This window comes from Gambusia affinis, linkage group LG02 (assembly GCF_019740435.1).
Source record: "Gambusia affinis linkage group LG02, SWU_Gaff_1.0, whole genome shotgun sequence".
NCBI lineage: Eukaryota > Metazoa > Chordata > Actinopteri > Cyprinodontiformes > Poeciliidae > Gambusia > Gambusia affinis.
Window position 1 is genome coordinate 24,582,232 of NC_057869.1, and position 15,132 is coordinate 24,597,363.

Consider the following 15,132-nt stretch of genomic DNA (forward strand, 5'->3'; position numbering starts at 1 on the left):
ATGTGCACCTCTGGGTTCATGAGGTTTGCAAAATGTCGATGTGAAGTCTTGCCAATGAAATGGATTGCTTTGCAAAAAAAAAAAAAAAAAAAAAAAAAAACCTCAGACTAGGATTTATCTATGGTTCAGCGGCGACACTTTCACTGTGATGCAACCATCATAAGGGGCTTATGCACTTGCAGTTTGTGTGATCTCCTCACATCCCATCAGTTTAGAAGCACTGTGGAAAACAGAGAAATTTTAAATACTCTGTGAAACTGCATCTTAAGTACAGCCAAACGCTTAGCATGAAAATACACCAAGCATTTAGAAAGACAACAAAAAGACAACATGTGGGGCAGAAAAGCACAAAAAGAGAGCTGAAGTAATCAATGCTGCACAGACTAAAACCTATATTTACACTGTGATCAGTGCCAATGGGGAATAACAGTGCTGAGTTTGACCCCAATGAACTCAAGCTGCAGATATGTGTGTATTTGTGTGCTGGAGAACTGGTGTGGGTGGCAGATTCATCCTCCATGTGTTCGGTCTCTCATTGCCCCACTCCCCACTAATGACTGCTGTGTTCTCAGTTTCACAGCCCTGTGGTAGTCGCAGAATACGCACAGAACTTTATAATGCACCCACAGATAAGTTTATGATACGCACCTTCCACTGTGGCGTGCATCATGTTTGAAGCAGAGCTCCAACAATATATATATATATAAAAAATCAGAGCGCATTGTATCCACTCACAATACCATGTGTGAGTGATAAAGTACAAAACATTAATCATCTGCGCTGATTTTGCCAAATAAATGAGAGTTGAAGTTGCATAAGGATTTAAAAAAAATAATAATAATTAAAAAATGCTGTTGTTGTAAGCATTGATTTTTAGCTGGGTGGGAAACGCAGTTTTCAATGTCCGTTTTACAAAACTGCATCAAGCTTTCCATGCAGATTATTTCACTGAAAGAATAAAGCAACCCACTGAGCAGGTAATATTGTAATTCTGACATTTAAATTCAGTAAGAAATCCACAAAATGCATTATGATTTTTGGTGTTCATGATGTGCCCATCAAGGGAACCAAAAATAACCTAAACCCCCAAAACCACAATACTAAAAGGATTACATTTAAATTGAAGTACTTTTATGGGTAATTTATTCTAAACGTGGCTATCTCCAAAAGCAAAATCTTACAAGACAAAACAAAAATACAGATAAAGCCAATTGACATACCTTGGTCAGAAACTAACCTGTATGAATAAGTGAAACATTTATTTCTGCTTTTTCTCCAAGTCCGCCGACAGGATGCACAACCTACATCCCGACTGAAACCAACTGAGCAAACAAACACAAACGTGCGCGCACACACACACACACACACACACACACACGGGATGTGCACTTAATCTCAGCTGAAGGGGAAATGAAGGGAATGCTGGAAACGGACATTCTCTCCCGTCTCCTAATTTTCTCAGAGGAGCTTCACAAATAATTTCACCTCATTTCCGTCTATTTTATTTGAACTCCTTCCCTTTGGGGAATCAAAAAAAAAAAGAATGCTCTGATCCAACAAAAGCCACAACAAAGCCTTTACCTTTGCACTCGATACATTGAAGCCATATTTTGGCGGATCTGCAGCCCGTGATCTTGTGTCTTGTTTTTCAGTCAAGAAATTATTGATACGGTAAGAAAAAGGAAGAGGAGCTTCCCAACTCTCCTGCCAGTGGACTTCAGGTTTTTCACACAGAATTGCAGAGTACAGTTTTACATACAGTCACAGCAACACAGACACACACTGAGCTTAGGAAGGAGGCTTTTTGACCAGCAATGAGCTCATTGGATCTGAATGTCTTCCTGTGGTGAATGCTTTTTTGTTGCTTTCACACAATATTCCTTTTTCCCCCCCGCTTTGCTTTATAAAGAGGAAAAACAAAAAAAAAATCTATCGCAGATACAATTTTCCCTCCCTGTCATTCTTTTATCTGTTCCGCTAAAAAAGGCTTAGTTTCGTAATACTTCTCCTAAATCAGCTTAGCTGTTGTGTAATTTTCTTGCCTCTGAAAAAGCAGGTTTTTGGGTTGCCAGGTTAGCGATTTAGCTTGCAGTTTTATGTGCCAATGTGTGCGGGAGAGGGTGTGTGGGTAAACAGCAGACTTGACAAATGGCCAATGGTCTAAATCAGACTCAATTAAGATTTATGGTGGGCGAGGTGCTCCAAGTAAAGAATTCAGACGGTTTAAGTGCGTGTACACATGGTGGTAATTTTCCTGTGGCAAGTTTTAGTTTTCTGTTTCACTTAAACAAGTAAAATTACAATAAAATTATAGTTGCGAGGAAAGAGTAGATGCTTTTTATAGCACATTGGGACTGGTTTTATCCCACTTGAGTCCTGATAGGCTTACTGTGCTGTTAATAGCAGATGCTGTACCATACACACACTGAAAATGGCTTTCAGACGTCTTTACAGCCCCACGTGTGCCTGACATCAGAGAAGCATGGGGCTCCCTCTGTCATAATTGGAGTGTTTGCAGATATATAATTGCAAACACACACACACACACACACACAACGCAGCTGGAATGCTACTTTGAAATATTTTGGATTCACGTCAATACGTTTACTGTAAAGCCTTCATTGGCGAGCAACATATATTTACGCGTTTGTAAGAACTAACATTTATCAACACATGGACGACCGTCAGTGTTAACTGAAACGACCGTTTATTGCCGTCTAAAGGAACAACAACAACAACAAAAAAAGATTGCAAAAGCTCTTCCTCCAACTGTATGCCTGCTTGATCACATGCAATTCCTGAAAATGTTTCATTGTGTCGTCCTTCCAAAAAAAAACAAAGGAATGTGGAAAGAGGTGGTCTTGCAAACTGCAGCTTTTGTTTTTTAGAGGGTATTCACCACGCTGTCTGAAGGTCTGTAGTACAAAAATTCATCAACGTTTAGTGGATAACTTGCTAAATTTTGACAAACGACACAAAATTAGTAGCATAATTTAGTTCTGTAGTAGTTTTCCCAACCCAACATGTCTGACTGAAGTCCATCTGGCAGAGTGACCACTGCCTCCTGAAGAGGTCACTTTGCTTCTCAAGTAAACGCCACAGCAGTTGGAGACTTTGGACCCGTCCAGACCAATCAGAGCCTTTGGAAGCATGGCCTGTTGCTCATTTGCAAAGATAAAATCATTAAGAATCATTAAGAAAAACAGAGATTTGCTACAATAAAGTAGCATGTATCACAGGTTTTGCACACTGCGTAAGATCTGAAATGGATTAATGATGATGCAAAAACAAGCATGTGCAACATCATAAATCTAAGGAGGAAATGCCATATGCCAGAATATATGGCATAGAGGGAAACGGAGACAAACCAACTACAAACTACAAAGTCGGGGCAGTTGGTTTATTTTATGTTCATCTGATGCTGTTTGCAACTCAATAATCCAGAATAAAGAGTGTCTGGATCTGGAAAGAGGTCATAAACATTTATTTTATCTATAATGATCTTTCGTAGTATATTTTCTAAATGACCCTTCATAGTCATTTATTGCCAGAAGGGTCCCTTGCCATGCTGAACAGCAAACAGTCATGGATGCAAACTTGTGATGACCTATATTCTCTGTCAGCATCTGAGTAAACAGTAGGTTTTCCCTCGGTTGACTGAACAAGCTTGGTAAGTAACCAGACTGATTCCCTCACGTTATCCATTAAAACCAATGAACACCTTCCTAAACCAACACATGTCAGTACTCCCCATTTTTACCACAAAGCAGGAGTTTATTGATTTAATTAATAGAGCCGAATGTTCTTTGATATGCAAGATTTTACAAAAAGACTCTAATTATAGCCTGAATACTAACGTAGGGTAGAGAAAGAAGAAAAAAAAAAATGCATGCACACGCTACTGTTGGTGTTCTCTCTAGTGTGACATCACTTAATGTCAGTAACATCATAACAGTTTTGATAAAAAATAACTAGCAATATTTCAACCAACATTATAAAAATGATTTCGTGGTGATCTTTGGAAATCTCTTCCAGGTTCATTGCTGACCAAAATATGCTCATATAAAAGCTTCTTAGTTTATTTTAGTTTATTTTTTAATTCTTGGTGTTTCTTAGCATCAGAACAAAAAGTAGAACTGACTGACAACTGAACTGAGTGACATTAAATTGTCTCAAGGCGAGTTCATCTGTACATTAACTAAATACTGATTTATTTATTTTTTTAACCTACCTTCTGCCATTTCTGCTCTTTCCTACTTTGTCATACACATGCATCTAAGCTAAGGCCATAATATTAGGAAAACATGTAATAATGTTTAAGGATTTCACAGTTTTGACAATACTTTCAAATAATCTATTCCTGCTTGCAATAAAACAAAAATATTGAGCTACTGGGAAACAAAAACAGATTTATTGCAATAATACATTTACAATGTATTGTGAAGACTATTCAAATCATTGTATGGCAATAAATATCTCAGTATTTTCATAACATATGACAATTAATGGTTATAAAAAATCCTCACTTTTCTTATACTTGAAATATGTCTTTCTATAGATTTTATAATTGTTTTCTGATCCCTGTTTGGATTACTTAACTCTGTCAGAATAAGGAACATGAGAGATGACCCCGCTACTGGTAGACATGAATTATTAAGAAACAAAACCTAATTCCTTTACAACAAGCTTAAAGTAAAATGTACAAAAAATAAATAAATCAGTTTGTCAAATTGGGCACAAAATAAACTCCTTGTTGGTAGGATTTGTGCAAATCATCCAAATGCTGCCATTAAAAAAAAAACAAAAAAACAACCAGAGGTATGACATGGCAAAGAGGTGAAATAACCACCGTTCAAAATCTGACCCCATCCCAAGCATCGAGTGTCGCCCTGGATGGTGAGCCACTTAGATATGGCTCACCATCCAGGGCGACTGAGCCTGAGAGCAAGCACAGAATATTTGCCAATAAAATAGTGGGTGACTGATTCTTCACTTTTTACCTACACTTAAGTAATAATAATAATAGAACAAGGAGACAGGCTGGTCTTGGTATATTTTAAAAAGTATAGGCCAGATTATGCAGATCTAGCTTTGTTGTGTTGCAGGAGCTTTTCCCTCGTTCAAAACTGCCTCTCTGGGTCCTTGTGCTGTTTAGTCCTGTCAGCACAGCAGCTCGTGTCCCGTGTCCATCCCAAGGTGACTTCTCTGTTGTTGGCAGGCAGAGCCATGAAAACAGCTCACTAGAGTCTCTCACTGCATCTCCCACAAAGACATTCATCATCATCATCATTTAGATGCCACGCGGAAATCTGCCATTATACCTTCCTGTTTTCTTTTATTTCTTCTTTACCCTTATTTGATTCAGTGTTTCTCTAGGAAATCAACACGCCAGATAAAACAAAAGCGAGGCAGTATTCATTAAAATTCTCTCCAGTGCCTTTTGGCCTCGACTACCGTGAGATTTAATTCATGGCTGAGTGCCAAACATGAACACCTGACCTTTTCCTGGTCCAGATCTCATAGTGGAGATTGCTCACCTACACAGCAGAACACAGACCTCCCACACAATGTCTCACGCAGCCAGGAAAACGGACTTTGCAAGCAGCTGTCTGTAAATTTGAGTCAGACTGCAGCTCTAAACGAGAGAATCGTCATTCTTTATTATCAAAACTTTGGGGAGGAAATTGCAGGTGTTTTGTCACCACCAGTGCATTAAATAGGCCATTGTCCCATGTCTACAGTAGGTCATCTATTTTGGTCCAGGTTAAGTCTCTACACGGGAGTAGGTGTGCCAGTTTCCTCTCTGTGTGCATCTTCCTCTCTCCCTCCAGAGTAATTGATTAAGAGGATTCATCTGGGTGCTGCATGTTAAGCACAGACTGCAACCAAAAACACACACTGACAGGCTACTAATATCCACACAAACACAGCCAAGCACATTGGTAAGTTCCCCTTGAATGGGCACTGCACTATTTACACACGTTCCCAGAGGATGCACCATGAAACTAATCATACTGATACAAACCTAATTCTAGCTCCCACTTTAAAGTTGAGCAAATATCAGAGCCATTAGCTGGAATTTTATGATTTACCTGGTGGGGAGCCCATAATTTAGATTTATTCTCCATAAAGTTTCATCTGTTTGTCATATTTATAAGCAACACGGTAAAGGGACACACTTCATTCCTGCTGCTGTTGGCAAAAAAATAAAAATAAAAAATAAAAATCATATGACTGTCAGTGGATTTTTTTCCCCTCAAGAAAGAGCAGCAGATCTAGATCACACCAGCAGTTGTGTCAACTTGCCAAGAATGACATTTTAATGCAAATTAAAAACAACAAATATTTCAGTAAGCTGATCCCATCGGCATTGTTGAGGCAGCAACAGCAACCTTGCTCAACTTTAACACTACTTAAAAGCTCTTCTTCCATCATCCACTAAAAGCATAACCCTGACCAATAACATCTGGCATAAATTTTAAGACAGAGTCAAAGTTGCATCTGGAATTGAAGTCTTCCCTACCTTTGTGACAGTCATGCAGAACCAGTGGGTGAGGAGCAGGCCAACGTCCCCTTCAAGCAGAGAAGAGCGCCGCAGGAGTGGCACAGTGATGAGGAGGAGAGGAGGGCAGCTCTGCTGAATATGCAGAGGGGAGAGCAGAGAGAGGAGGGGACAGTCAGGTTAGTGTGTCTGGCTCACCCGACTCCTGCTGCAGTGAAGTAATAGCTGGCAGTCGGCGTGTGGCTGGTTACTACAACAGGGAAAAGCTCCCAGCTAGGATACACCCCTCCTCCCTCACTAGCTGCTAACTCACAAACCCACCCACACAGAGATGATGCGCGCAAAGCCTGCCCGCCTGCCACTCGCAGCTCTTCCCGCTCCGCGCCGCTCGCAATATGATTAGCGACGGGCTAATACAGCTTATCGATGAGCAGTGGGGAAGGGCTGCCGGAGGAGGTGGGAGCGGGGCTGCCTGGCTGGGACGGGGAGCAGACTGCAGAAACAGAGGAGGGAGGGAGGGAGTTGGACGCTGTGTCGCAGTCTGCTACTCAGGCATGTCAAATGGTGAAAATGAATGTGACGTTCTTTTTAATTCAAGAAGACGACGTAAAATTAAATGAACAATAATGCCCTCCGAACAAATGAAGTCAATTTATCTAGCCGAGGATGTTCATGGAGGGGTATTCTCCAATAGGAGGACGTGCGGCTTCCAAAACATCTGGGGCCCATCTTTACTTCTTTCAGCTCTGACCTTCAGCATGAAATTGAAAATTTTGCTGTCTACGTTAAAGTTAGCTCATCTGTCATGGTCCTCAAGTGGAAATTGATGGACTTCTTTTGGAAATCAGTCCTTGACCGAACCAGAGGATCCAGGTGTCGTACTTAGAAGTGATGATTTATCAATTTCCGCCTGTCGTGACCACATAAGGATCTTGTAACAGTAAAGACAGATCCTGGACACACTCTCTCTTGTAGATACCTCCTTTATGTGTGATTTTGGAGGATGTACAACCAGAATCAAGAGACGCCAGTATCTCCAGCAGGGTATTCAACACCAGTCCATGAAAAATACTGTCCTGCAACTTTTAAATGGATCCCTGTTCCAAAACAGCTGCATCAAATGCCTCAATTACTTCAACATGTCAACAAGTTCTGCAGGAACCAGATATTGAGTTATTTTATTCAAATGAGCAGGAATGTGTCTATCGTTTGCAGTACGATAGATCTTGAAGACAGGATATGGAGAGCTGTTTGATTAAAACTTAAACAACCTTTAGGCAATGGATGCATGTAAAATAATTGTTTAGCAACTTTACTAGAATCTAGTATTGTTACTACTACACCGTGTTCCAAATTATTATGAAAGTGATATTATCCCAGATTTTCTTAAATGGTCAATGCAAATGATGATCAGTATAATTTAAGTCATGAACTATTACAGTATAAATCAAATTTTACTGAACAAAACTCCCCATGAGAATAGTATTTTTTTTTCAAAAATAAAAAACTCAAAATGTTCCAAATTATTATGCACAGCAGATTTTCTAAACATTTTATGGATTATAAAGAACTGCAAACGGTCATTCTTTGAATGTGCAGCATTAAGTGGTCACATGTACTAAAATCAAAAGCTATTTCAATCAAAAACATCTTAACAGACAGAGTTACATGTTAACATTGGACCTTCTTTGGTATCACAGCACAATTCTTGGTCCATTGAACTTGTGAGTTTGTGGAAAGTTTCTGCTTGAATTTCTCTGCAGGATGTCAGAAAATCTTCCCAGAGCTGCTGTTTTGATATGAACTGCATTTCACCCTCAGATCTTCTGCTTGAGGAAACTCCAAAGGTTCTCAATAGGGTTGAGGTCAGAGGTCAGAGGAGGATGGTGACCACACCATAAGTTTCTCCCCTTTTATGCCCATAGCAGCCAATGACACAGTGGTTTTCCTTGCAGCATTCATTGTGATGCATGAAGATGATTTTGCTACTGAAGGTTCAGCTCTTCTTTTTGCACCATGAAAGAAAGCGATCAGTCAGAAAGTCCATCTACTTCACTGAGGTCATTTTCACACCTTCACGGACTCTGAAGGGGCCGACCAATGATTCTCTCCCCATGATTTCAGCCCAAAGCATGACTCCACCACTTCCTTACTGATGTCACAGCCGTGTTGGGACGTGGTGGCCGTCCACCACCAATCCACTACTGCGTCCATCTGGACCATCCAAGGTTGCACAGCAGTCATCAGTGAACAAGTCTGTTTGAAAATTAATCTCCATGTACGGCTGGACCCACTGGGACCGGTTCTGCTTGTGAGCTCTGGTTAGGGGCCCAATAGTAGGTTCATGCACCACAAGCCTCTGGAGGATCCTCCACCTTGAGGTTCCAGAGGCACCAGCAGCTTCAAATCACTGTTTGTTGCTTAAGGGCATTTTAACAGCTGCTCTCTTAATCCGATGAATTTGTCTAACAGAAACCTTCCTCATTATGTCTTTATCTGTACAAACCATCTTTGTTCTGAATCAGCCACAAATCTCTTCACAGCACGACGATAACGCTTCAGTTTTAGTTAAATATCTCATGTTTTCATACGGCACTACACTATCTGATGATCTTCAGCAGCAGAGAGATCCTTTCTCTTTCCCTTACTGCTTAAAACCTGTGGCCTGCTTAATAATGTGGAACATCCTTCTTAGGTAGATTTCCTTTAATTGCGCTCAGATAAACTAATCAACCAGCTCTCTGAAATTAATTATACTGATTCAAAGAGCCCTGACACAAAATACCATCTGTAAAATTAGTAGCACAACAAAAACATTTCTTAATGACACTTAAATCCAATTTGCATAATAATTTGGAACACGGTGTATTTTATTAAGACAGAATCGAAGTTTTACACTTGAAGTTTAAATTAGTTCTCTGCTGCTTTTGGACAATATTTGGATTTTCCCCAATAGGAAGTGAGTGTAGTAACAAAAAAGCAAACACCTACTCTTGCACAGTAACACATCTTTATCATACTGTCTGAAAAAAAAGGGACAAGGCAAAATTCCTACACCGTTTCCATGGCTCATCCTCCCACACTTCTTTATTGCGCCTGCAGCCCACAATACTGTCTTTGTTGTTGTGGATCTATAAAAGTTGTTACGAGTTTGTGTGTAAATGTCTAAATGCTTAAACATCAAACTCAACAATGCTATGAGATATCTGCTCATTCTAGTTAGCACCTATTGGGATTTTTTCCCCCTCCTGTTCTACTACGTACACTTAAATTTTCATTTGGTGGTGTCTTTCCTCAACCTCGTTGTCATTTAACCCCCCAGTCACAGCATTTCCTATCTGGAACAATAGAATTTCCTGTGTCTGTGTGCAATTTCTGGGTGGAGGCGGAGTGTCTTTAAATTGCAGGAGACGGTACAGAGAAAATACACATTATCTAGGTCGTAAATGTCATGAATGCTAAGTATTATTTCAAGCTAAGATAAAGAACTTACAAAGAAATGTTATTACTCCGCTCACTGGTTATTTCCTTTTCGCTTCACTGACAATACTTAAAAATTAAGTCATTTAGAAGGAACATTCACGAGGCAGTACATTGTTTTAAACTTACCAATTGTGCCATTGGGGTGAATTAACTGTGGCGGATTTCTAGGGATCCTGGAAAAATAACACAATTCCAGTTCACTCCATGCTAGAAGGTGTGGAAGGAAAACACATAATCTGCAGGGAGTTGGTGGAAAAGTTGGTGACCTACACAACTGTAGAAACCACCATGTCTCAAATATTACCGCCACATGTGAGCCACATGTGTCACAAAAGAACATCTGTATTCAATGTATGTATGGAAGCTTTTGAAGAAAACATTGTATAATTTAATATTAAAATTATTAGAAATACTGAAAATGACTTGACATTTTAATAGAGGGTAGTGTGTCTCATGTAAAAGCATGAATTACCACTTTTTTGTATCAGTTGGTCACAAGGTAAGGTATTTATTAACGTTTGTTTGTCAGGAGTGTTTGGTTTGGAAATTTGTTGAAAGTCCCCAAGTGAACCTCCGAGCGCTTGAGGAGGGAGCTTGAGAACGGCTGGCCGAAATTAGCGCTCATAAATCGGATCAACCTTGAGCTAAAGGCCGCTTGCTCAGCGGATATTGGAATATCCAATATCCAACTCGAAACTAACTTCACTGCAGTCGGTAACACAACAAAAACACCAGGATAAAGTTTGTTTTGGTCTGTGGCCTGTAAAGATGGCACCGAGCGACTGCCCGAGACGTAAACGCCCCACAACGTCTTACGCAGTAACGTTGGATCCAAAGCTCTATTGGCCAATAGTAGAGGAGCTGGACGAAGAAACGCAGCTCTCCTCATTAACATAAAGATGCACACAGAGGAGCAGAAAAAAGAAATAGAGAAAGGAGAGGAGGCAATGACAAAAGGAGGAGGGCTTGCATAAGAAAAAGAGAAAACAAAATATCTACTTTTCTTGACAAAAATGCATGTTTGGGGGAAATAAAAAAGAACATGTATACATTTCTTCACAGAAACTTTTGTGTAAGGACAAGGAAAAAGAAAATATGTATTTATCCTTTTATTTCTTATTATGTCAGTTTTGGTCCATAGTTTTGACCATCTGGCGTCTGTGGATCAAAACAGGCCTAATGTAACAGGTTACCGCCATCTAGTGATCATATTGTGTAATTGCCTGCACAACTGTATTTATTTTTATAGAATGAGAAAGAAAAACGCACATTTACTTAAAAAAGTGAAATAAAACCATAGTCGCACATGTGCTCTTTTCTATGTTTCATATCAAGCAGAAGCTGACATTATATGGGGGAAAACATTGTAAACATAAATACTCTTACTCCAAGTTAAAGTTGTACATTTTCCGATTTAAAGTGTACTATAAATCGCCATTTAAAATTCATCAGCATTACCTAATTATGAGAGAATCTCACCTGTTAGTAATTGAAGCAGACATTCTTTTAAAGCACTAAAAACAGTACAAGTTAACTTTTCTTAAGTTTATGCTGATTTTACTAGTGGCGTTAAACAATGCAGGCTACTAGGATGTTAAACAGTGGTTAACATAATTAACCACTATAGCTGAGTTTTTACAGTTGGAGAAATTAAAATTTATAGGTAGCATTTTTAGCATGTCATTAGGCGGGAGTATCGATTTTCACCTTTATGTTATTCCCTTCCCAAAAACATACCTGGCGTGTTGTTTTGATTCTTTCATGCGTATTTGAGAAATCTTTGCGTCGCCTGTGGCAGCCATTCCGGGGTGCCTAAACGCTAGCTCTCGGCGCTGTCTATCTATACAAGGCCTAACCTGGAGCACGGCTCTCCTGTGCCTCCCCAGTTCAGCTCCACCAGACTAGAGGCAACAGCTATTAGCAAACAGCTGGTGGATCCGCGGGCAGCGGCATTGCATGTAATGTGACAATTAAGGCCAACTAGAATTGTCATGTCAGAGCCAAGGCCCACACAGCCACTTTTATAGTCCATGATGAAAATGCAATAGTAGAAAACATTTACAGGCCTTGTTAACTGGTGCAGCACAAAGAACACGGATAGAAAGAAACGCAATAGATTGGAACGGACAACGAGGGAGGAACCATAGAAAACAGATGAATGGTGTGAGTGAACACAGATGTCAGGAATAAGCTTAATTACTGAGCGATTGTAGTAAAGTGCAATGAGAACCAGACAGCTAATCAGATGAAATGTGTAGCAACTGTGGCACAGAGTTGTTACACAACCGCAAAAATTGGACACTGTTTAATTTTTATTTACATTTTGCGAAGAAGGAAGTTGTTCTCATATCTTCTTCTGAGGTTTTCCTGTTGTCTCCTTAACACGGTGCAGTGTCAAAGAGAACCACACCTGCTGAAAATGTAACAAATGTTGCAATTTTCATCCCCAATTCAATGAAGTCTGCAGGACTATCCAGTGTGAAAACACTCTAAAGCCTGACAATAAGCTTAGAAAAATAAATACAACTATACAAAAGACAGAGAGCAAGAGAAAGGTAATAAACTAATGGAAGTTTGTAAGAAACTAAGAGAAATGGACAGAATATGGCAATGACTTCAGAACATAAATATTTCACACTTTCAAGGTTTATGGTGAGATGAAGGTTCCAGTGGCACTGAGAAATCACAACAATCATCTTGTTGTGCACGGCCATTAGTGGTGCTTCCCCACCTGTGAATCTTCTTCTCTGGTAACTTCCAGATTAATTCCAACTCTGTAATATTCAAGTTGAAACTTTCTACCTCCCAAGGATCTCTGAAACTTTAATCCGCTTATTTCTGTGTTCCTGCATCAATCCAGCATCTCTGGCGCAGTTTTAGTTAGCTGAGATGTTTACCTGCTGTTAATAAAATATCAGGGTATCCAACAATCTCCAAAGAGTTCAAAGACAATATTTCCCTAATTATTTCACAGCAGAAGCATGTGGCCACCATTGCAAAGCTTACACTCACAATTGGCAGAAGGTGCAGAGTGAATTTGTATTTTAAGGAGAACAGTGTGGCCTTTTGAAAAGACGCAGCTCCAGCATCTCAGAATGCAGAATGTATGAAATAAACCCATGTTACTTTCATAGGCGCGTTTCCCCTTTTATAAACCACTGATTCCTGCCAAACCAAACATCTAAAATATCTAATTCTACTAAAAGCAAACATGACTCGTGCTACTGCTAGATTAAAAGCAACTCACTAACTGCTCCTTGCTTTTAATTTAACATTATCTGCCTTGCTGTTCTGCGGACAGCAGAGGGAGAAAGAGAGACATGAATGGGTTGTGGGAAAGATGACGATATGCATGAAAGGTGCATTGTCAGGCGATTATGCACTTCCGTGCAATTTATGCTACGCTTTCGAACCCGCTTAACCACCAGAATGGCAGCGTTTCATCCAGTTCTCTGACACTAGGCAACCACATGATTTACCCTCACAGAAACTGTTGCACTCATGGAACTTTTAATGTAGGGGGGCTCGAATTTCAGCTTCTCTGGTGCAAAGATCAGTGTTCCAGACATTTGCACTCTACAACAAATTAAAAGAAAAAAAAAAGCACACACACACACTTTCTTTATGGGATAAAAGGTAGAGAGGACAAGCAAAGGAGAGTATCCAAAAGAAAAATTGTACACCATCTAACAAGTCTTCGCTGACGTTCCGCACACAAAAAGGAAATTGCCAATGAGAATAAATCTTTACGGCCCATTCAGAGTCTGTTCTTATGATGCCTTCCACAGCTATGAGTAAACAACAAAAGCAACGCCTTCTCTTTCAGTGTCTTTCCACTAGATTTTATTTCATACAAGTCTTTTCTCCCAGTAGGGTTTTCCTTTCCTGAACCTCTCATTTTCTCTGATTTTTCACCTGCCGGTCACTGGGGCAAATTTAAGTAGTCCTCCTAGTTCCAGTCCCAATCATTTGCCTCTGATTCATGACAGTGTCAACAGCAGATGCATTTGTACTTTTGCAGTTCAGACGTATTAATTTATGTGATTTCTTTAATATCCTCTTTTTAAAATACCTTGTCATATTTTTTCAACCCTGCTGTTGGGTGTAGTTGTGCTGGGTTAAATTATCTTGGTATCACAATCTTTCAAAGTCGGAAGGATGCATTTTTAACCTGCCCATAGAGCAATCATTAGTATTTATTTTGAATCAACACTAATACTAAGATGCACTTCAAATAAAATGGAAATATTACTGGTAAGGTGATGTGGCACACAATGGAAATTAAAGCATTTCTCAAAATCAAATCGTCTAAAAGGGCGATCAGTCCTAGTTTTGAGTGAGCTGGGGAAGAGTTTGTACATCTAAACTGGATCAGACTGGTCCTGAAGGAACCTCTATATCCTGCACCTCTGGGGAAGAAGATGTCTACAGGTGCTGATCTACTAATCAGAGTCAGACTTAGACAATTTAATAGTTACAGCGTGTTAGTCTAAAAAAAAAATTCTGAACATAATAATGATTAAATTGTATAAAAGACAGCATTCAGATTCTCTTGACTGAGACTTACATGAGCCACGTCTGAAAACAACAAGTTATGGGGTTAAAATATGTTGACGCCTTAAAATAAACTCATCCTTTTCTTGCCAACCCCTAATTTTTCACTGACAAGTCTTCGAAAAATGGCACCTATATTCTGAATACCATTTTTTTATTTTTTTTTTTATTTTGCTTTTTATTTTTAGTTGATCAGAGTACATAGGCATTTTTATATTGTGTTCCATGTCTTTCTGTTTCCCCGGATTTTAAATATAATGACATGCATCAAATTCTCTTGGCCACTCATTAAAATCAGAAAGACAAGAGAGCTTGCCTTTCAAGTAAGATGAATGTTTCTGTTTTTTAGAAGGTGTGAACAAGTCATATGAAAACAGCTTCTTGCCTATATTGAGCCATTTCCATAGGTAGAGCAATAACACAAAACCTTAAAACAACAGTGACAAACAAAGTTATCCTCTGATATAAAAATCAATCTCATCACCATGCCATGACGTGTGCAGGAGCAGGACCAAAGATGCAGACAGTCAGAAGTTAGACGGTAGTTTCAATGAAACAATGACAAGAATGACAAAGAACAGAACGCAGGAGAA

At 39.5% G+C, this 15,132-nt stretch overlaps 1 protein-coding gene across 7 annotated transcripts in view; it reads right to left on the reverse strand.

Annotated features, from left to right (window-relative positions):
- The window catches only part of coro2ba (coronin, actin binding protein, 2Ba), a 38,846-nt gene extending 26,770 nt beyond the window's left edge, over positions 1-12,076 (reverse strand). For 2 of the 7 annotated variants that reach the window (XR_006372335.1, XM_044134037.1), the window contains exons 1-3: positions 11,723-12,076; positions 10,112-10,158; positions 6,524-6,637 (exon numbers count right to left, since the gene is read on the reverse strand). Coding sequence is in view for 6 of the 7 variants with exons in the window: in XM_044134037.1 (XP_043989972.1) it covers positions 6,524-6,637; positions 10,112-10,123 (126 nt within the window). In the remaining variant the exon portion in view is untranslated. Of the gene's footprint in view, positions 1-6,523; positions 6,638-6,823; positions 6,874-10,111; positions 10,159-11,722 lie in introns of those variants that run through there. The other 5 variants (XM_044134052.1, XM_044134081.1, XM_044134071.1 and 2 more) reach the window with 5 other exon arrangements.
- Positions 12,077-15,132: the final 3,056 nt, after the last annotated feature.